Source organism: Conger conger, chromosome 10 (genome assembly GCF_963514075.1).
Source record: "Conger conger chromosome 10, fConCon1.1, whole genome shotgun sequence".
NCBI classification, from domain to species: Eukaryota; Metazoa; Chordata; class Actinopteri; order Anguilliformes; family Congridae; genus Conger; species Conger conger.
In genome coordinates this window covers 27,288,054-27,311,509 of record NC_083769.1, presented here as the reverse complement: position 1 = coordinate 27,311,509, position 23,456 = coordinate 27,288,054, and the positions used below count along the sequence as shown (strand labels likewise).

The window sequence follows — 23,456 nt, the reverse complement described above, 5'->3', positions numbered from 1 at the left end:
TTTTTGGAGTCCTCCAAGCTGAATGACTGCTAGTGTTTGCACTCAACCCTATAACTGCATAATGTATTTAGTAACTTGGTAAGACCTCAAACAAGCAACTCCAGTAAATTTCAGTTAATGGGGCATGACATTTACAGTCTCTATGTCTGCAGTAGAAAGAGTCTCTTATTGGTAGACAGATGTGTCTGTCAGTGTACACTTGTCATCTGTGGTTCTTCTCACAGATGGTTATTCTGATGTGGGAGAGAGATTTTCTCGTGTTTCTTTAACATCCCACTTTTGTGTCGGTTTTGGGCAGATGTTGATGTTGTGTGTGATAATTACTGTAGCTCATAATATATGGATCTCAAAAGAAAACATAGTTATCACATTGTCACCAGAACAAGAGATTGAGTTTCTAATGGATTTCTAAAAAAAACTGATCGTAAATTCCCTCACAGGCTAACAGTTTATTACTAAGGCCTTAGCTTTTAGGAAATGTTAGTACACTGTTATGAGATGCATTTGAATCCAAGAAGTGAAGATTCTGGAAAGACAGTATTGAATCTTTAAGCTGATCACAACAATAATGTAGATGAATTACAGTATTAGTGGTTTTATTGAATTTACCCTCAATAGGCATCAGGTTCAGAATATGTGTCCTCAGTTGATCTTTTGTGAAATCATAACCCTCCTATTATGTTTGTGGCCAATCTGAGTCTATTTAGCCTAGTGTTTGACATCTCTTAAAAAAACAGCTTTTTTTCCATCTTGATACTGTAGATTTTCCATTTTGGTGGGATATATAAACATGCAATACACATAATGCTTTGTTTCTGTACCAATTTATGTTGTATGGGCTTATTTTGACCCTATTTTGAATTCCTTCCAAAATTATTATGAAATAAGAAGGTGGGGGCACTCCAAGGTGCTAGTCTGTTTTGACTAAATAAAGAAGAAAGGAAACAAAAAACAAGAGTAAATCATTTTTGAAGTACTGAAGTACCCCCATCTTCTTATTTCACACCTTTGTTACTGCTCGGGTTTGTTAAATTAATTTCAAGTATTAATATTTAAACTTAATTACAATTTATTCACTTTGAACAAGAAAAAGGAAAAATAAGTGAAATCCCATCTGCTTAAAATCCCATGTTTAAAACAAACTCCTGTGTAAATAAATAAATATTAATCTATTTATACAGTGTTATTTCTGAGACTAGAAATGATTACAATGAAATGAATTGTGTCGAACATTTATCATGAGAGGCAAGTGCTCCAGCATTAGGATGGACCATCTGTACTTTCCAGATGAATCCCCCAAAGATCAGGAGATGTGGTCAATGTATTGAACTTAAAGAATACCCCACTCCTCTACCTATACACCTCCTGCTGTTCGTTTAGTCTCTGAAGATGCATACTTGTTAATTTAGCCTTTGTGAAGCCTGCACCATTGGTTAAATGATTGATGACCTATACATGTCTTTTCTGGGCCCCGCCCCAGGCTGCAGCTTCTCTGTCAGCCCAAGGCTCTGCCTTTTCCTTTGTCAATGAAATGCATCTGTCCATCATGATTCTCTGTGGAAACCCCAGGGACTGCATGTTGCTGCTTAGTACTGGTTAATTATTCCTTCAGTAGTTCCACAGATCAGCACACAGTTGAGAGTGGATAGACACAGCAGGATCTGCCTGATGGTCTTTAAAGGACTCAAAACCAAGGAGACATGAAACCACAGGAGCCACATCTGGCCTGTGCTTAATATCACTGGATCTGAGCTCACAGCAAATATACACAGATGATCCATGTTGCTTTACCCAGAAAATGATCCTAAATTGCTCAGGGTATGAGGAAGGAAACCATATAATGCTTCCAACAAAAAATAGCGTACTCACCAAAAACAATGGCATGGGCCTCAAGGATACATTTCAAAAGAACACATTCCCTCTCCATATATTTATCTTTCTCTCTCCCTCTCTCTGGGAGAAAGCTCAGTCTGTCTGGCCCTCAAGTGTAAAGTCCTGCCCTCGTTCCCTCCCTCTGCATTGTCATCATCCAGTCATATTCTTCAGGTGTTCTCATTTTGCCAGTGCTCATTACCATGTCGAATAACATAAAATGAATGTGGACGCCAGTATTTGGATCAGCTGAAATCTCTGTTAAATATGCTTTAGCAGTAATAGTCTTTTACTCTTCCCAGAATCCCAGTTGAAAGGTAGGACCTGTTGGTTTGAGGAGCTGCTGAGGCGGTGATGCATGGCATATTAATTGCTGTATTTGTTCTATGCCCTTCCGATTACTCAGGGGGTCTGTGTGCCACCCTGCCAGCTGCCACCCCCTCCCTCCACTCACTTGTATGTGTGTGCCAGTCTACCAAGCCCTCCCTCATTCCTCATTGGTCCTTAGCCCCAGCTCACACTCCGCTCCGTGGTCCAGGTTATAGGGTAATTTAATTACACTGGCAAGCCGCAGCTCAGCAGGACTGCCAGTGAGACTGTACCAATACAGCAATACCGCTGTCCTTTAGCCTTATGCTGTCCCTATCCCAGCAAACCACTCAGCTTTTTCCAACTGTCTAGGCTGATTTTTTCCCCAGATACATCCCGCTATAGCCAGGCAAACAGAAGACCCTTGTCACAGGCAAATGGGATTTGCTGACGTGTAACCGCGAATGAGTGCAGGTGGTGTTTGTGGGGGGGTTTGGGTGATGATGGCAAGTTGGTATTCAGCTCCTGCAATGTTCAAATTCAAATAATGATTTAGAAAAACTTCACTCAAAAGCCAGAGTGGGGTTGAAGGAGCTGAAGATGTACTGGGAAAGGTTTTGCAGCACACAAAAAAATAAGCCCCTCTTTTCAATTTGAAGCCCTCCCCTAATTAAGGAGAGAAAGAAAAGGGAGCAGGAAGGAGGAAGGAGTGGTGGATGCACAGTGAAACTCCAGTGAGAGCTGTATCTGGTTTGAGGATGACCTTTCATCTTCACCTCCTGCTGGTCATAGTGCTGGATTGCAGATTCTGGGACAAGGTTGTCAGCACCTGGGACGCGATCAGAAACATACTGGCCTTTGTTTCTCTCCGCTCTTGCTAACCTGCTACATTGTTATTCCCTTTACCTCGGATTGGAGTTGGAATCAAGCTCCTAGATGGCTGGATGCTGGATTGGATGATGGGAACACAAAGCTGGGTGTATGTGTGTCGGTTAGGCCTGTGTGTTTGGGTGTGTGCGTGTCTACTTGCAGAGATCTTTGTCTAATATTTTGTAAGTTTGAGGAAAAAGTCCTGATGAGAAGTGAGTAGCTTAGTATTGCCTGGAGAGAACTATATGTTCTGTAAATTGGCCACTTGTTTTCATTAACCTCCCTGTTGCCGTTGTTGCTGTTTACATTTCATTATTTTCTTTCAGTAACACCTGATTCTATCATTGTTTTCTTTTCTTTTCTCTGGTGGATTGACTTGGACCTGAGAAGGCTTCTTTGTGAAAGAAGTGGATCATTGTGGATAAACAACCTGTGTCACTCTTCAGACTCTGCAGACACTGTAAGTCATGGCAGGAAGTAAATGGCATGTCATTCAAACAGACCTTGAACTTTGACCTGATTGAAAATAAATTATTTCATATATTTATCAACTTAAAGCATGTGACACAATGTTCAGAATATACCAACTCAAAGGAAGTGTTTGTGTAAATAGTGTTCCAGGGCACAGTACACACACATACAGTTTACTGTACATACACACGTATGTACAGTACCGGCTGAGTGTAGGTAGTATTTTAGGGCTTGCTTAAGGGCCTTTTCTCCCTGCACCAGGCACCTGGGTGAACGGAGAGGGGATCTCACCTTCAGCGCCAACGCAGAGCTTACAGATAATCAGCACTGAAAGCATGGAGCCTGCTGAATCAGAGATGAGCATTCTCTCCAACGGGAAGGGTCACGGCCTAGGAGACGACATCAGCATGCCTATGAAATCACTGCCAGAGGACGATCAGTAAGAGTACATTCTTGGCCTTTACACTTTGCCTGTCCACTCTGCCATCCTAGTTAGGCTGCCCTTTAGCTATTATGTCTGGCACTGTTATGCTCCTGTTAGAGTTCTATCGGTAGAATGGGCTTCATATATTTTAAACTAACCATTTTCTTACTTATAGGCTCATACAACTATTTTGTATTGCAATTCATTATGTGTATAGCTACAGTAGCTAGCAAAGAGTTTTATAAGATATAACTAATATCTCGTATAACTTTTTTTGTTCATATAGATATTTTTACAAATGTGGCTTAGAACAATTGTTACTGTAAATGCAGTTTGCTGAATTACACACAAATGTACATCATTGGATGGTAGATCACATCTCTTTTAGCATTTGTATCTGAAACAGTCAGGTATGTTGTCCTCAGAAATGCTTCAGAAATAGTCTCAGAAATACAGTGCAATATCGCAAAGAAAGCTCAGCTGTGATTCTAAGCTTTTTAAAGATGTGTTAAGCTGTGTTTTTTGACACTACCAGCTGGTTGAAGCTGGGGCATGTTCAATCTGAAAAAGTCTTGCTGCAGTTTCTGTGTTGGAACGATATGTATAGTGCAGATTGAATAGCTGGGTCTTCATTCTGCATAAGAAGACCACAAGGGTTGAGACTTTAAACTATGTTTCATATGTTGTATTCTCCATGGGCCATTCTGAAGGATGCTGACCAATACATTTCTCCCATTTTTTTGCCATGCTTTTTCTTATGAACCAGATTTGAAGATGGTGAAGGAAATGTGACAGAATGTGAAGAGTTCCTGCCCAACCCAGAAGGAAAGAAGCCTATGCGCTTCACTGATGTAAGTCTTTTCATTTTGCTTTTTCATCCGGCTTCAGGCCAGCCTTCAGTTCCACTTTCAATCATACTTTTCCTTCAGTATTGTCTGGGATACGAAAGGAGCTAAAATGTTTTTCTTGGCAGGCTTTGTATCTCAGTATTGTCAAATTTTTCTGCATTATAGGTTTAATGAAACATTTTTGTTTTATTTGTAGTTTGAGGGGAAGACCTCTTTCGGAATGTCTGTGTTCAACCTGGGGAATGCCATCATGGGCAGTGGAATTCTGGGATTGGCATATGCCATGGCTAACACTGGCATCCTCCTTTTCCTGTAAGTGAATAAAGTATTTGGACAGTGGTACAATATCTGTTATTTTGGCTGTCAGCTGTAGCACATTGCATTTGAAATGAAACAATGACTATAAGGTTAAATTGCAGACTGTCACTTTTAATTTGCAGGTATGCAAGTGGCCAGTAGAATGTGATCGTAATGGGCTTTAGAAGAAACCAGAGATTAAACCATTGGAGGTGGTTAATGCGTTACTCAGATGCACTGCAGTGGCAGTTATAAGTGCCATTGTAATCTTCAGCATTTAAAATGAATGCAAATTTGCCATGTTAAACACTTTCCAAAAAGACAGAGTGTTCTTGGTTTATTATTATGGTGTTAATTTCACAGTGGCTCACCAGTGTTATTAATTAATGTTAATTCATACTCAAAATGGTCACGGTTTTCAACAAGCCCGGAGTGATTTATTCCTGTGACAAATATTCATGAATCCACTTGCCAGGGTGCCCAACCAATATGGTTGCTCAACCATTTCAGTCGCAAGCCCAATATGAAATGGCACCATTTAAATCCCAAAGGTTAGCTTTGATTAAATTATTAGGGCTTTAATAAGGACTAAAAACAATAGTATAGTAGTCATTTTGATTTGTTGAAAAGGCATAAGGCGAGAGTGCCGTATGGCACTCTTGGGACTGAAAGGGTTAACCAATATGAGGATTGATGTTTGACTCCTGAAGATGCCGTTATGTCATCTTTTGCTGTGACTATTGCCCTTGGCAACAGCTGGATGGCCTGGGGTGACTTCATAGCACAAAACCTCCTCCTTTCAAGGAGCATAATTCTGGGACCTCTGCATCCAGTCCCATTGATAGATAAGTTATTGGTCAAAAAGGAATGTCAGAACCTAAAAAGAAATTAGGAGGTGACATAAATATGATAAAGTTACTTATGTTATGTATTGCAAAAGCGATTGAACACACCTGACTTATCAGAAACACTTGTGTGAAGCCATTTGTCCTAATATTGTGGCGCTCTGAAATGGGGGCACAATGTAAAATGTTTTGCTATTACTCCTACCCAGATATACGTACATGTAAATACCCTCAAATTAAAGCAGAGAGTCTACACATTAACCTCACATTCATTATTTAATTTCTAAATGAATGTGCTTGAGTAGAGGTTTTCACTGTTTAAACCATTAGGGTCACATACTGCACTTGCATAAATTTGGCGTTTAGCCAGGCTGTAAATCTTGATTTTAAATTAACGTTAACATTTAAGTGAGGGCATCAGATAATCTGGTCGGTCACTTATGTGGTAGGCAGTTAAGCGGAAGTCTACTGTATACCTAAATGTAGGGGTAACACATCTGCTAGTTAGAGCCATAGATATGAGGGCATTGCTGGAAGTTGCTTTTTAGGGTTGTAATGGAGCACATGGAGGGTGTGTATGTGGTGGCTGAAATAGCCATAACCTTGGCTGAAACCTGACCCATAGCTGTGGACCCAGCAGACAGAAGCATTTGTGGGGTTGATCTAGGCAGGGTGAGAGTGGGTGGGGAGGGGGCGGAGCACAGAAGACAGGGTGGAATTGCTGATGTCATACTGAGCCATCATGTCCTCCTTGCTGCATTCGAGGTCATGTAAAGGCCACAGTGGAGAGTATCTACTCAGGTTACTCATGTTACTGCATCACACATCCTGCCCCCCAGTATGTGCAGATCCGGTTTCTGTGGCACTCTGACTTTGTTTAACTTCTTTTGCTTTGGATAGGTTGGGTTGTACCCTCCTGTAGTCAGTTTAGCCCTCTTCAGAAGGTGGAAGTTTACAGTTCTAGGATTCTGTCTGCAAATTGTAGATTGATTTGAAATAATAAACTCCTGTATCTGTAACATACTATTTGTTGGAGATTTGTTTTTTATAGCAGCTGAATATTTTTTGGTGTTTGGCCTGTTGCAGAATTACAGAAGCTATGGTAATGGCCAGTTTATAGTTCTCGACAGTGTTGCTTGACTGAAATTGCAGAATGTTCTTGAACATTCTATTGTTGCCTGACATAGACTGTGGTTGTTGTCCTTAGCAAAAAGTATAAACTAGTCTCCCACAGTATAAACCAAATGTCGCTGCAAATCCAATGCACGTCATCAGCCGCAGTGACACTATAAACTATATAATATAGAGTTATTAATCTGTGTGTACCTCATATGCATTGTTTTATATGACTTTTACAGATTGGTAGGAATGAGAATTTGTCTAAAATCAAACTCAAGGCTTGATGTCTCCAACAACTTTCCCTGGGTTTTTCGTCCTGGGAAGAACCCTTGTTAGCCTTTAAGCAGGAACCTTCACCTTTACTTGGTTGGAAATCTAAATGTTAGTGAAACTTTCAGATGCTTTAAGCCTTGGTAAGGCTGCTTTTATTAGAACTTTTGCTTATGGCTAAGTGATTTGTTTACAAAGCGATCTTGGACAATATTACAGGAGCTGTACCAGAAGCCCTTGCTCAGACAGTTGTTTATATCAGGCTTTGTTTGCAGACAGTCAATGAATTCTTTGGGATTTCTAGGTAGACTTCTAATTTTTTCTAGCATGTGGCTAGGAATAGCTGCCTTTGGCATCATGGTCCAATGTGTACAGATGACCGCTGTTTACCTTCCTAGATGCTCACTCAAAGCTTTGAACTGCTGTCCAAACTATTTTCTGTGGGTTTATAGCTGGGTGTTGGTGTTGAGGTAGACCTGGCAGATGTCTTAAGTTGTCTGACACTGCCAGTTCACAATAATTCAGCCTGCTTTGAAATGATAGGGATCATACATCACCACTGCCAGTTTAGACATAATCGAAAGTGGTTGGGTCGTTCATTTTCATGCATTCCCATATAAACACATATGCAATTCAGCTCTGCAGTGCTCAGTACTTTGCAAAAGCATCATACATCCTTCAATGCTGATTCCCTAAAGACAAAGTGACAGGGCATGAAGCTCTATAAAATAGACTCTAGACCCATCCTTGGGAAAATAATTGAGTACGGAATGCAGGCTGGGAAATCTATGCTTAGGAAGTAGTAAAATGATAAACAGGAGGTGTTAAGAAAAGCAAAATGTAGGATAACAGTCTCTCAGTACCATGTAAGCCTCTCAAACAGGCTGGGGTCCGGCCGCAGTGGGACCACTGGCAGAACTAGAACAACAAGCTCCTCAGTCACCAAAATATCCACTCTTGGCCCTGGTTTTTTTTTCTTTTTTTCTCTTTGTTCCCCCTTTTCTCCACATTGTGGAACGCCCAATCTTATTTTGCGTTTATAGCTGTAACTTCCAATATCAATTTAGGAGAGTGCAGGCACATGTCTCCTCTGAAGCACATAGCGGAACCATTGGCAGAATGGGGGAGGAGGAGGTGTAGCTATTGCAACAGATTACAGACCGGAGGATGACTGACACTGTCTGGTTGGGACCACAAACTGGACCTGTACAAATAATTTTGAAAACATTGAAGGCATGACACAACATTTCAGTGGCTGAATCATTGACCGATCCTATCATGCCAACCTGTATGCCTTTTGTGTGCTAAGTATGCATTTTCATACCAAAGTACACTAGTACACATTCTTGCTGTAAAATATACAAAAAGGCCTTCCGTTGTAGCATTGGGACATAGCCAGTCCAGGCATGCAGGGGTGATTGACACTTTCACTACTTTCCCAGCCCAAGTAATGCTCTTTGTAGGATCCCTTCTTCTTCCCCCGAGTCCTTCACCACTCCATCACTCACTGTTTTTTTTTTGTCATGGCTCTCCCTCATGTTGACAGTACTCAATGCCCCTCTGTGCCAAAATAAATGGTGGTCTGAAAGCCTCATCAAACAGTGTGTTTACACATTGACACATTAACTAGGCATAACAAAGTTTGATGCCTTGTGACGCACTTAACCAATGCTATGTCATAGTAGTTATATAGTTATATTGGGTTACAATAAATCTAATAAAAAAAAAATTAGCATCAATTTCTCAGAAAAGACCTTTTTGAAATGTAATGAATAGGCAACAGAATGTAAGCAATGTAGTTGCAGAATATGGGTGAATTGGTGCATTGTTTGGTAATCAGGCACATTGAGAAATTATTGAATTAAAAAGAGAGAGGGAGAGAGAGTGAGAGACTCTGACTCTCACCATTTTCCCATGAGAAACTTCATTAGGAAAACTAACAAGGTAAAAACAAGCAGCTATAACAATACCACTCCATAGGCCAGAAAATATGTTTCTCAAGTTGAAGTAGTACTGAACTTTTGAGAGGAATTTCAGGCATCTACCTCTGGGCCTGCAGTTCCCTTTAGAGCAAGATGCTTAGGTTTGCAATTTGGTCCCAGCATCCGACCTTCGGCCCTTCCAGTGCAGTGGGACCATGGGGCCTGGGAAATATGGCCTAATCGCCCACTAGTCCTCAGGAATGCTGAGCAGAGACCAGTTTGTTCCTGGGTGGAGGGGTCAACGAGTCAGCTCGTCTGGTGGCTGAAGGCTCCCCTTGGCACAGATATGGTGGGATGCGTTTGTGAAAGGACCTTCAGAGAGCACAGGCAGAAGGATGGACAGCATCACCTTTCACACGGTGGAGTCTATGGGGTGAAATTAGGACAGTCACAGAACCTCACTGGACAGGGAATTAGGATGGACAGCATCACCTTTCACACGGTGGAGTCTATGGGGTGAAATTAGGACAGTCACAGAACCTCACTGGACAGGAGACTGCCTGGAAGAGAGGTGAAAGCTGGCTGTGGTCATCTTCCAGTGCAGAGGCAGGGTCTCGTACTTGATCTAGTAACTTTTTAAATAGACTGAAATGTTAAGTTTGCAAGTAAATCTTTTTTTGATGTGCTTTCCTTCTCTGATGTCTGGCATTTTAAAAGCACACATAGTCTTTTTGGCTTGTAATATACAACTAAAAGCATATTGATCATGGTAGAAATGCGAGGGCCTCAGTACGCTAACACTCTTCCACTATAAAAGCGGATGGCTTTTTGAACAGGCCGGCCCATGCTCTTCACCTTGGCTAAACTTGGAATGGGAAAGAAACTTGCAATGGGAGTTGAAGCCAAGGTGAAATGGGTTTGGTCTGGCGTCGGTTGCTGGGAGCAACAAAGGCAAAAATAGCTTGGGAGTACCACGTTTCTTTTCCAAAAAAAGCAAGCAGACCTTGTCCCTTCCTTCTGTCCAGACTGGGGAAGTCTGGAGTTCAAGTGAGTCAGTTTGGAGACTTTAGTGACTGCCTCTAATTGGATATTCCAGGAGTCCTCTGGTTTTGTTTGCTGTTGTCACAGTGGACATTTGTCGCTGCTCTGCTCACTTTGGTTCATTTACCGTCTATGTATTGTTTTGCCAGACTGGTCAAAGCTGACAGGAAGGTGACAGTAGTGCAAACAAACACACATTACAACAGTGGTAAGAAGAAGCATCTCTGAACACACAAGCCTCTTCAGTGGATAGGCTACAGCAGCAGAAGACCAATAAGTCTAAAAAAGAAGTCTAATCAATTCCTAGTAAAGTGCTCTCTGAGTGTATATATTTACTTCAGAATGAACATTCATTGTGACATGAATTTACAAAGTCATAAAATTGTTATATTGACAGTCTGACATTGTCCTTCAAAATAAAAATGTGAAAAATGGGGGGAGATTTGTCTCCATGAAAACAGAAGTGTAGATAATATAGATGCCTGTCATTATGTTTGCAGTGCTGTAAAATGCACAGTGAAAGGGGGTCACTGTATGGTGAAACATTTTAATATGGAGTTTCTCTTCCTCTCATAGGTTTCTCCTCACCGCAGTGGCTGCCCTCTCCTCCTACTCTATTCACCTCCTGCTCAAGTCCTCTGGCATTGTGGGTAAGTTGTTCATGTTGTCTGCCGGCTCAGGTTTTATAGATAGATTATAAGGATTCAGATGCATCGCCGAATATGTTTGCTAACCATACTCCAGCTAAAAGATTCTAGTGTCTGTGCATGTATCTGTACTGATACTGTGTGATGCTTGTGTTCCAGGCATCCGAGCCTATGAGCAGCTGGGCTTCAGGGCTTTTGGCACACCAGGAAAGATGGCCGCTGGGATTGCCATCACTTTGCAGAACATTGGAGGTAAAGGAGACTGGGGCAGAGTATTTGCCACCAGGCACTCTGCTTCTCTTATGTAGACTCGCCTTTAAAAACACTCAGTTAGCAAACACTGATGGTTCATATTCTCTGGGGTTTGTGCCCTCCTTATCAGCATCAGGGCTGAGAGTTGAAATATTTTTTTTCCCAGCAGTCTGTTTTCCTGTAATGTGCTTGCTTAATCTCCTCAATGTGGTGGTTTTGGCAGGAGTACAAGGGCTTGTAGAATGTCTCTCTATTTTTTCTCTTTTCCTCTCTCTCTCTTTCTTTCTATGTTTGCGTGCAGAGATGACGAGAGCCAAGACCAGCAGCCTGTTTGGCAAACAGCTGCTGGGTTTGTGCTGTTGCCAATCAACAGCATCACACCCTTGTATTGTCACAGCTGAAAGGAGAGAGAGAAGGTTGAGGGTTTTAAAGGTGTAGCTGTTGAATGAAGCAGTTGTCACCCACTGAACCACACGTGTTGCATAAAGTGTAAAATTAAAACATTTTAGTAAAATTTGGCTTTTTGGTAAAAAAAGTTGTGGGTAACAAGCTCAATATGTACTGATTGGCTGATTAGATATTTGAATACATTTGTGTGAAGTTCTATGTAATAAAGGGGTAACTGAGTGTATGACACTGCTGTGAAATATATTTTTATCAGGGCTCAGTATTTTCAATATATTGCAGTATATTCCATTTCCATTAAGGAAATATGTCATGAGCCATTTCAGTGCTAGAAACAGAAGAAAGGCTTGCTGTTCCATGTGTACACAATCCACAAGACTATGGAATGTTCTTCAACAATAAATTCCATATTTAGGAATGGAGGGTTTGTTTGTAGTACACCTGACCTCTACCTTGAGATGAGCCTGGTGTTCCAGCTGCTGTAAACTTTATACACTTAAAATCTGTTGCTGGAATTATTCTGTTCTTATGTTTATTTTTCATTTGCATGTGTTGTCTGTTTGTTCTTGTTCAGCTATGTCTAGCTACCTGTACATTGTGAAGTCGGAATTACCACTGGTCATTCATGCTTTCCTCAAAGCAGACAATCCCTCAACGTGAGTATTTTTCTTCTTACTTTGCAAATCCACATACAAGACATAAAGATTGCAGAGGTTCTGGGTACTGCTCCTGCTGGCTGAGTGTCTTAATAGGAAACGTCCGTCTGCTTGCTGAGTGCTTGTGAATTGCAGACAGGGAGCAGAAATGTGATCTATAGTTCCAAAATTAAACAAATTAAATCTGCAGCTGAAGGGTGTTCTTTACTCTAGATTGATAAGTTTGTCAGTCATTAGTCATGGGGAGTATCAGTTGAATAGTGTATTCACCACATCCCCTGTTTGTTCTTCTGCACTTCCACTGTGTAAAAAGGATGCAATTACATTACATACAAAGCAAACAAGCTTGAAAAACTGTCCAAATGAGCAAATCCAAATGAGAGAGCTTGGTGGTCCTGGGTCTCAGATTCCTGGCAGGCTTGCGTAGAGCATCCTGGGCCAGCAGCCTTGGCCCTGAATTAGTCCCGGAGATAAACCTTGGGGAAAAAGGTGGGAAAGAAATGGCCACCTGTGATTGGCTGGGTACGTCCAGCATGACTGGAATGGCTGACATAGCTCTCCCTTCCCCGCCCCCATCGACATTGCTGATGAGCACTCAAACTATCAGAGTCATGGGTCTGGAGCTGTGACGGCACACTGCAGCAGGGGAAAGTGGAAGCCTTTCCCCCTCGTGACTAAAAACAGCTCTGGAGTTGACTGATGAGTTATGCCTTGGCTGATTTCATTGTTGTCTGCAGTTGGAAATCCTTGTGCCTTGCTTGGCCAAATGTCACCTGACTGGTTTCCCATGTATCTCTGTATGGATAATTGAATAAGTCAAATGAAAGTGTAACCAGTTGAGAGGCTCTTAGACATGTCAACAGATGGATGGAACATAGGTTAGTGTGGGCACAATTGCAGGTGAGCTGATGATAGGAATTACTACTACTGTGTGTATTGTATGACTTAAGTGTTCCATGTGTTCATGCCAGTGTGTTTATGTATGTGTGAGAGCCTGGATCAGTCAGCTTTTTAGAGGAGTTTGTCAATGCCTGGGGTTTCAAATGGGTGCTGCTACACAGCTCTTCACAAACCTCTCTAGTGACGTCACAACCCCGGTGGAACATACGGGGATCAGGAGTGCCTGTTCCCAGAGGGCCCAGAGAAGGATGGTGTCGGGGTGGATATTGTGGGTGTCATGGGTGGAATATCATGTCAGCAGGTCCCCAGAGATACAGAGGACTGAGAGTGGCACTTTGCCCGTTAGCACAGCAGCTTGAGGACATGGAGAGGCCTCGGGAGGTCATGTTGACTTGCAGATCCGCCCTTTGGCAAAAACACAGTGGTGAGCCTCACTGTGGTACACCAATACCAGCAGGCCTCTCAACCTCCTGAGAGTGTAGTCCTTTGGCAGTTCCCAGATAATTCTGAAAGGGTGACATTGTGTTGTCTATGGCTTTAAATAGCGATGGAGCACGATTCATACAGTTTAAATAGTGCTGGGAAAAGGGGCTTTCAATCAGCAGCAGTGGCTGCTGAATGCAGGCAAGAAGGGAGATGTTTATTGAACATTGAGGTGGAGAGGGAGAGAATAAGGGAAGGGGAAAGGGATACTGAAAGTATTGGCAAAATGGAAACAGAGTAAGGAGAATCTGGTGTTCAACAAAGGTCTTTTTTACGACACAGGCCTTTTACTTTTGGCGTTTGATAAATGGCTCCAGCCATCCCTATGTGTTCCCATGAGTAGAATGTCATCCAAAGTGACAGATCTCTGAGATATGAGTACAAGAAATCCTCTTTCTTGGCTAAAGTTTGCCTGTGTAGTCTCTTTCTCTCTTTTCTCCTTTCATCTCAGACATGGTTGACCATTTATACAGGCAACAGGCCATGGGGTGGCCTTTTGCTTTGTCCCATAGGATTAGACCATGGCCTGATTTGATTGGCTGTTGTAATGCTGAGTGATTATTGGCTATGTAATGACATGCCCCAGTTGTTAGAGAGAGCGATGACCTTATATATTAGCTGGGGTTGTAGACATAGAATCTCTCACTGGTGGACCAGTTTCAGTGTCAGTTTACTGGCTGGGCTAATCAGAGCTGTGTTCTTTAACCACTTCCCCCTGGGGCTAGGCTGCATTTAATTATGCCATAATTTAAGTTAATGGTTTATCTTCAACAATTTAATGATGATTTTAAAAAGTGTGATTAGGTTTATACATGGGAAGAGGGAGAGAAAATGCCTTAAAATATGTGTTCCTGTTACTTTTTACCGCACTGGGACGTATACTGACACCATGCAAAAGCAGTTTTGGACATCACAATTTTGATGTATATAAATAATCCTTTTTTATCTTTTGAGAACATTGGGCTGAGAGTATGTCGATAGCAATGAGCATTTGCTGCCTGGTAATTTGCATTAGAATTTGGATAGCTGATCCTAGACCAGGTGTCGTGAATATCACGATGTAACTTTAGCATAAAATTTACTAAGCATTTAGCAGGGGGTAAAAATACATGCAATGCCATCCGTACAGTGAATCATGTTCTGCAGTCCAGGGACTGGTGTATGCTTTCAGCCTGACCAATGAAATCCATGTACTTTAATGCTGTAGTTAGCACTGGCTGCACTGTGTGTTCCATGTCTATACCCCAGGATAAAGAGCAGACTCTGTGGGATTGAGTGTTCAGTTGTCCTTTATCATATATTAGCAGCGTTACACTCATATTCGGCTAAAATCTAATGAAATTGTTGTAAAATCAAATGTGCTTGTGGATCTACTCTTGAATCCTTGTCTTTAATGGCAGATGCTGGATTCCTGACTAGGCTGCCCCTGGATAGGGGTGAAGTCTTTTCTATTTGATTAAATCCCACATCAACTACATTTATGTCCAATACCCATGAAAAGTAGACTAACTAGCTAGACTAACTAACCAGACTATCTAGTTGATCATTATCGTTTGGCTTTACTTTAAACATCACGTTGCAAAAGCGAAATTAAATTTTATATGCTAATCGTTTCCACGATTACCACGTTAGCCACATGCTTCTTGGCAATTAAATAAAATTTAAAATCCAGGGTTTAAACCTGTTTTCGGGGCAGTAAGCCACAAAGCAGCTTTCTGGTATTACCAATTACCAAGGTTTCTATATATGGCATTTTCTCCTCATTTAATCACTTGTAACCAACCAGTTCATTCATTTCTTATGTAACCTCGGCCAAATTTGGTTGAGCCTGGAGATGTTATGATGTTTTGTGGGCATGTTCGCTTGGGCCTCGTGCAAAAGCATTTTCGTATTCTTATTGTGGATTTCTCTTAGCTTTCTGCATGAAGGCTCATAACAGTGTGCCATGTTGGATTCAACAAATGCTCCAACCTTCAGAGAACTGTCTTAACTTAAAGGCAAACTATGCCGAATTCCTTTGTTTGAAGCCCTTCCACCTCCGGGTGGAACCATTCAAGCAAATCATTTGATATAAACAGCATAATGGAGTTTTGAACTAGGATTAATTAAAATAGACTTAAATGTCATGCCCAAATCCCTCCTGTGCTGCAAATCATTCCAGCACCTTCAACCCATGTCGTCGAAATGTGCAAAAAAGGTACCCAGAATACACTTGAGCCTTTTTCCAACAGATGTGTGCAGGTGTATTTATTTTTATCAAGTCACTACACATTTGGTATCTTCTTTGGAAAGGCCTTTCCAGTCTTTTAGTGCAGCTGTTTTCTGTTGACCTTTGTTTAAATCAGGTGACTGACTTGCCCAGTCCAAAACTTTCCGCTTTTTCCCTTTGATGAATGCATTGCTTGTGTAGGCCGTGTGTTTGGGGTCGTTGTCTTGCGACATGATGAAGCACTGACCAATGAGTTCGGACAAATTGTGTTGTACGTAGCCAGACAGAATCTGTCTGTACACTCCTGAATTCATCCCACTGCTGCCACTCTCCATTACATCATCCGTGATGATGAGTTAGACAATCTTCAGACTATGAACTTGAGAGTATGAGTTTAAAGTGCAGCTTGTCACCTTTAATTTGAGGGTATTTGCATCCATATCAGGTGATATCAATTACAGCTCTTTTTATACAGTCTTTCCATTTCAGGGAACCATAACATTTGGAACAAATGGCTTCATAGTTGTTTCTGATTAGTCAGGTGTGTTCAATCGCATCCTTAGTGCAGGGTATAAGAAATAAGAAAACAAAACACAGCCACAGAGACACAGGCCAAATAATTGGCTTACTAAAATGAATGAAGTCATTAAGAAGAAAGTGTGTGTGTGTGTGTGTGTGTGTGTGCTTGTGTTTGGTCGGCTGGGTGTGTAGGGGGCACAGTGTGTTCTGTGTGTAAGCATCAGGAAATGGAGGTGCTGGAATAAGAGACCCAGGCTGCCCAGGCCTTTGTCGCTCCATTTCACAATCACCCCCAACCACCTCACACACACACACACACGCACACACACATACTGTACGCACACAGTCATGCACACCAACACACTCTGTGTTTCTCCATATCCAATGAGAAGTTGTTCCCATGCGCCTGTAGACCTGAAGCAGGGCAGGACAAACCTTGCGTGTTCACACGGCTGTGGGAATGCACCCACACATCACTCACCAGCAGGCTAAATCTGCTGCTCCTCCTCTGCATGTCTGAGCAGAACGGCAAACCCACATTAATCACGCAGCTTATGTAAGAGATTTTCACAGCGTTTCAGAACAGTGTCAGTGTGCAGAAAAAGACAAGCAGCCGAGTGAAATGGAGGTGAAGAGGGGTGACTATGACTATCCGAGGCAGTAAAGTCATCTGTCGCCTCCATCTGGACATCCACAAAGGTGTACTGCTGGGAGGTTGGGCGCTGTTTCAGTTTGGAGTCATAATCCGATTTGTTCCTCTCTCCCCCAGGGAATGGTATGTGAACGGTAACTACCTGGTGGTTTTGGTGTCCATCAGCGTAATCCTCCCCCTGGCCCTGATGAAGCAGCTGGGTAAGTATCTCTCTCACCCTGTCACCCCTTTCTCCCTGTGTGAGTCCCCTCAGCAGCCAGAGTGAAAGACACTCGACTATAAGTTTGGCATTTGACCTCACTTCACTGTCATGAAACGTTTTTGCAAACAGATGTGTAATTTATGCTCTGAAAAAGAATGCTTGGCTGTGTTTGATAGTTGTTGTATTACTCCTGTTCAACACATAGAGGGAATGGGATGTGTGATGACTCTCCTTGGGTTATTAGATCGTTTTTGTTTTTTTTCTAATATTAGCATTTCTTTTTCTTCTTAAATTCTTTCATACATGAGAGAAATCTATAGAGGCCTAGAAAAATAAAGACTGGATTCAGTCAGCATTTTCAGGGTGGGAATAATACCATGTTCAGGAATTAGGCTTGATTTATGCTATCAATGTATCACTTTTCACAAATAGCATTTTCAGAAATTTTCCAGAATTAGTTTAATATTGGGGGCAACAATGGCTCAGGTTGTAAGAGCAGTTGTCTGGCAGTCGGAGGGTTGCCTGTTCGAATCCCACCCTGGGTGTGTCAAAGTGTTCTTTAGCAAGACCCCTAACCCCCAAATGCTCCTGACGAGCTGGTTGGTACCTTGCATGGCAGCTAATCGCTGTTGGTGTGAGCGTGTGTATGAATGGGTGAATGAGAAGCATCAATTGTACAGCGCTTTGGATAAAGGCGCTATATAAATGCCAACCATTTACCATTCAATATTGATTGGTGAATAATGAGAAACCGACTAAACATTAAATAAATTGTCCCAGCAATGGTCCTTTCGGCAACAAGGTGCAAATATTGAATTAAATGTTTCAGGAAAGCTCTGTGGAACCAAAGACTCACAGCTGAAAAGGGGCTTGAATCTAGATATCATGACTACTTTAAACAGCTGAATAATATACACAGTAAGCCAGCAAATTATTAGTAGTATTCATGGAATATGTCCAACAGATACATTCCAGTAGAATCCTTGAAATGCTGGATAGTTGAGTGTAAATTAAGTGCCTCGGTGGATGAGGACAAAACTAAAACTGGAGTGTGATTGTTGTCATGGTGGTCAAGTGTTTGGTACTGATCCTCGAATGCAGTGTCTTGGATCATTTAAGATAACTGCAGATCTGGGTATTCCAGTGGTCACATGACTCTTGGTCTTCTCCACAGGTTACCTGGGTTACACCAGTGGCTTCTCTCTCAGCTGCATGGTTTTCTTCCTTATTGCGGTACGTACTGTACACATGCAACTTTACTGTCCTTCCATTTTTGTCATTCTTTTGGCTATCGTCATAACTTAAATGTAGTCAGTATACATAACATCATTTATGATCATGTGTGCTTCAAGTTGATTGAACATTTTCAATCAGAAATTGCAACTGCTCTGTTTACTCGTACCAACAAAAACATTGTGTCGTACAAAGAAGAAAGGGTGATGCTCGAATGTGTCTCGGGAGGAATAATAACAATGCAACCAAAAAGAAAAATAATAAATGGCTGCCAATGACAAATATCAGATTTAGTGCTACTGCCTCAGTAAGCTCACTATGCCTACTTATAGCCAACATCATAATGGTCCCACCCAATCCCCCACTGTAGGTCATCTACAAAAAGTTCCAGATTCTCTGCCCATTTAAGGACTACTCTTATAATGGCACAGCTGCTGAACTCATCTTGAACTCCACCCTTGCGGGCTACCACAACGGCCACATCCCTGCGGAGGATGGCTCCGACTGTGCCCCTCGCATGTTCACCGTCAACTCCCAGGTAAGCCCATTGCACAGCTACCACACTCACTACAATGCTATAGAGCCCTGAGCCTAGTGATGCTGGCTGTGTGTTCGAGTGCAGGAAAGTACTGTACAGACATTGAGCAAAGTATATATATATACATACGCTGCTATTTACGTCAATAATATTTCAGAAAGATTCATTCTTACTGCCTTGTTTTAATATTGCAGCATCTTACCACCATGGTGGGATTGGTTAGAATTTAGGAGGAAATTTTGCTTCCATGATTTTGTGCTGTCGTGGACAGATAAAACAGCACTCCAACTTACAAAAAAGAATACTGGGAATAATTCCTAGTAAATTCTTCAGAAATTTAAAACTGACGATAATGGGAACCCGAACAAAGAATGCTTTTCTTCTATTTTATGCCAAATAAGTGGCATTTATGCCATTTTCTATTGCTCTTTTAAAACTTTGTACTGTTAAAAACAGTGAGGGGTGATGTAGTTGTTGCTCTTTTTAAATGTAAACTAAAATATCTGAAGTTCCTAGACCTTTAAATGTCAAAATACCGGAATGAATTGTCAGGAAATTATGTTTTCCTGAAACTTTTTGTCCAAGTTGAAACAAATACTTATGAAGGTACGGTATCTCTGCAGATGTTTTACTTTGTCTAAAATGCTGTATTAAGGATTGTTTTGAACATTAACTGTTTTTAATGTAGGAAGAGGTGACTGTGTAGATAAAGCAGAGTTGAGTTTGTTGTGTGTTTTTCAGACTGCCTACACCATCCCAATTCTGGCCTTCGCATTTGTGTGCCACCCTGAGGTCCTGCCCATCTACACCGAACTACGCAAGTAAGAGAGACTTTCCCATCATGCATCAGTCTAGCCCAGACCATGGACATATTGCAATGTTATTTCAAATATTTGAATTATTATTGCAATTATTATTTCTGTTTAATATAATTTCCAAAAATATAAAAATAGTTGATAGTTGTGGCTGAACCAGTGAAGCATTCCCTTTTATCTGCCCCCTAACTACCCCATAGCCACACACCCATCACACGCACACAGAAACACAGCAATAACAAGAAAAAAGAAGGGAGTGAAATAGAGTGAGAAAAGTACACAAACGGTTGTTAAATGGCAAAAAAAGTAACTCAAGGCAAATAACCAAGGTGAAACTAAATACAAAAAGAAGAAAATTGTTTGAATTTTGTACACAAACCCTGTTCCTAAGTATTTGCTTCTGTGATATAACATCTGTTTTGTCAAGTCTGTATGTCATGCTGTCAGACATAATGCAGGCATTTTATCACGGTGACATTTTATTATCTTTAAAAAGGTCATCCCCGATGGATTTATTTTTCTTGTTGCATAATAAAAGGCTTTCTCCCTACTCCACAGTTAAAATGATTCTCGTCAACTACGTCGTTAAGAGAGAACAAGGCTGAGAGAGCGTGAAAACCTGTCAATGTTCACAAAGATATTTACCCTACTGTGATCTTCTCTGTTCCAGGCCTACCAAGAGAAGGATGCAGCACATTGCCAACATTTCCATTTTGATCATGTACACCATGTACTTCCTGGCTGCTCTTTTTGGCTACCTGACATTTTTCGGTGAGGCCTCCCTGTCTGAGGTTTCTTCACTCCATTAGTGATACCACGCCTGCGGTGCTAGTTCAGGCAGACAACTCGCCAAGTGCCGCCCCCTCACATGCTGCTTGCATCTAATGGGAGGGGCTATATAAAGCAGCAGCCGTACCTGTTCAGGCCCTTGCTCATCTTGTGCACTCTGCCATGCTATGCTGCCTGGTTAATTCTGCATGCTAAAGCCATAACACTGCCTGGCTCTTTCTGTGCACTTCCTGTTTTGGAATGCTGCCATTGCTCATATTGTGTGCTATTGGCACTTTTGCTAGCTGCATTTGCTGGAACTATCCTACTTATTCCTCATTCAGTCCTTCAAAAAATGTTGTGGCCCCACCACCACCCCAACGTGCACCGGTGAGCTCTACTTCTCAAAATCCCCATGAGGGGGGGTTTGTTGCCACTCCCTGTTTCGGCTGGCTTACAACATGGAGTGAAGAGAGGCAGAGCCTTGACACCAAAGTTTGCATTTACATTAAACCTCTATAAATATTGCTTAATTAATTGTGAGTTGTCTGTCTGAAATACTATCTCAGCTGTAGCATGCTCATGTGCCCAGCCTCTGCATTAGAGTTGTGCGCAAATGCAGCGCTCCACTTTATATATACCTATACCTACATAAATTACTTTGTCTCAACACAAGGGGACACAAAATGCCACGAAAAGGTCATTCAGATAATTTCCTGCATATATGTTCTTTGTTTTCATGTTAGTGTTTCACTCTTTTTAACATTTTTCTGCTGCCCTTATTCTCCCCCTGCAGGTAGAGTGGAGGCAGAGCTGTTGCACACGTACAGTAAGATTGACCCCTACGACACGCTGATCCTGTGTGTGCGTGTGGCCGTCCTGACCGCCGTCACGCTCACTGTCCCCATTGTTCTCTTCCCGGTAGGTTAGGCCCGCACACAACGCCGACATCAGCGTTTCACATTCAGGAGTGTCTTTTCAGTGGTGTTCTGCGGTGTTCCTCTTGCATTGACGTTCTTCCCCGTTCCTCCAGGTGCGCCGTGCGATCCAGCAGATGCTCTTCCCCAACAAGACCTTCAACTGGCTGCGCCACACCGCCATCGCCATCATATTGCTCACCTTCATCAACATGCTGGTCATCTTCGCCCCCGACATCCTGGGAATCTTCGGCATCATCGGTGAGGCCTGCTCCCAAGCAGTGACATCAGTACATGACAGTACTGAGGCCGTAGGGCAGAGCTCCTTAAAATATGGCCACAGGAAGACTTCCACAGGAAGACTTCATGAAATTTGTATAACCTGTTTTGCTATTGTGTCAAAGCCATGTCAGGCTTTTCCTGGTTAAGAAGAAGAAGTATTGTACAAGTTTCCAGTTTGTATTGACACAGTAGTAAGGCTGTAGAACTGAGTCAATATTTCTGAGCAGCCTCACATCTATACCAGAGTGTCTGCTGAGGGAGGAGGGCGGGTGGGGGTGGCAGGAGCAGGAAGAGTTCCCCCTTCCCTGTCCTGTAACTGCTTATGACTGTGATACGAGGAACTCTGGTCTCAGAGAGATCACACTGGTCCACAAACTGTTTGCCTACTTTTTTAACTTGTGGTGTTTCTGTGTCGGAGAAGTTTCTATTTTATCCAGTGTGTTAATAGACCGACTGACTTCACACTGTGTTCACTTTTGACATGTTTTCCTGAAGTACATTTTTTACAAAACAAATGTTATGGCAAATGAATTGTATGCAAAGCCAGCCTGCACAGTGACAGTCAGGTGGCAGTGACACACCCTTGCTCTGGAGCTGGAATCTGATGTGACTTCAGACTGCCTGGAGAAACACTCCACAAGGGGGCGTCCCTCTTAATGCAAACTCGGGTCCTTCCCACAGGTGCCACATCTGCCCCATGCCTCATCTTCATCTTCCCTGCGGTCTTCTACATCCGTATCGTTCCCAAGGATGAGGAGCCCATGAACTCCACCCCCAAAATCCTGGTGAGCAGCCACTCTTTTTTGCACATAAGCATAGTGCTCTACAGACCTTTTAATACAAATAAAAAGATATAAAGAAGAATCGAACAACAAATATATTCATAGTAAAAAAAGGAAAATCAAAGAAAATGTTGAATCAAATATAAATCTATATTCTGAAAGAGCACCCACAATAGCAGTCAAGAGCTTACAGGCAGTTCTAAGCAAGTTTATACAATTTTTGCCTCAAAAAGGACTTTATCTTTATTGCCATATGTTACTTCGACTCACAGCAGTGAGCGAACCTGGCTCTTTGCTTTCTCTTGTTAAGGCAGTTAAAACAGTGACCATCAGTCTGGGTTCTGTGCTCTTTGTCTGCCTGAACGTAGCAATGTTTTTTTTGTTTTTGTTTTTTTACTTTTCATTTATTAAATTTTTTGATGTCATTTCATGTAATGTAGTGTAGGCTACAATTGAAAACTGAAACATTTGATGAAGTGCTAATAAAATGTGTCGGTAAGTCATGAATATTTAATCTTTATTTTAATTAAAGATCAAAGATATTCAATTAGATCAATTTTAACATTGCTATGTATCATTTAGCATTGCTCGTAAATATCAGCTCATATCAGCTCAGCTGGCAAGAGCATACAGTCCCTTCAGTAAGGCCTTTGTTTTTGCAATACACTGAATACAAAGATGAACACAACACAAGAGTTCAGAATTTCAGCTTTTATTTCCTGGTATTTACATCTAGATGTGTTAAACTTCTTGGAACATAGCATCTTTGGTATCAGGCCACCCAATTTTTAGTTCCGAAAATGTATTGGAACAGAGTATTTAAGTAAATGAAAGTAAATAACGCTTAATATTTGGTAGTATATCCCTTGCTTACAATAACTGCATCAAGCCAGCAACCCATTGACATT

At 41.8% G+C, this 23,456-nt stretch overlaps 1 protein-coding gene across 1 annotated transcript in view; it reads left to right on the top strand.

Moving 5' to 3' along the window:
- The window catches only part of LOC133138412 (sodium-coupled neutral amino acid transporter 3-like), a 35,303-nt gene that overhangs the window by 5,265 nt on the left and 6,582 nt on the right, over positions 1-23,456 (top strand). Inside the window, exons 2-16 of the mRNA XM_061257156.1 lie at positions 3,442-3,511; positions 3,784-3,961; positions 4,713-4,797; positions 4,991-5,106; positions 10,865-10,938; positions 11,095-11,187; positions 12,167-12,248; positions 17,129-17,211; positions 18,388-18,446; positions 18,817-18,984; positions 19,726-19,805; positions 20,470-20,570; positions 21,364-21,488; positions 21,601-21,745; positions 22,448-22,551. Coding sequence (XP_061113140.1) covers positions 3,858-3,961; positions 4,713-4,797; positions 4,991-5,106; positions 10,865-10,938; positions 11,095-11,187; positions 12,167-12,248; positions 17,129-17,211; positions 18,388-18,446; positions 18,817-18,984; positions 19,726-19,805; positions 20,470-20,570; positions 21,364-21,488; positions 21,601-21,745; positions 22,448-22,551 — 1,419 coding nt within the window. The 5' untranslated portion in view covers positions 3,442-3,511; positions 3,784-3,857. The remainder of the gene's footprint in view (positions 1-3,441; positions 3,512-3,783; positions 3,962-4,712; positions 4,798-4,990; positions 5,107-10,864; positions 10,939-11,094; positions 11,188-12,166; positions 12,249-17,128; positions 17,212-18,387; positions 18,447-18,816; positions 18,985-19,725; positions 19,806-20,469; positions 20,571-21,363; positions 21,489-21,600; positions 21,746-22,447; positions 22,552-23,456) is intronic.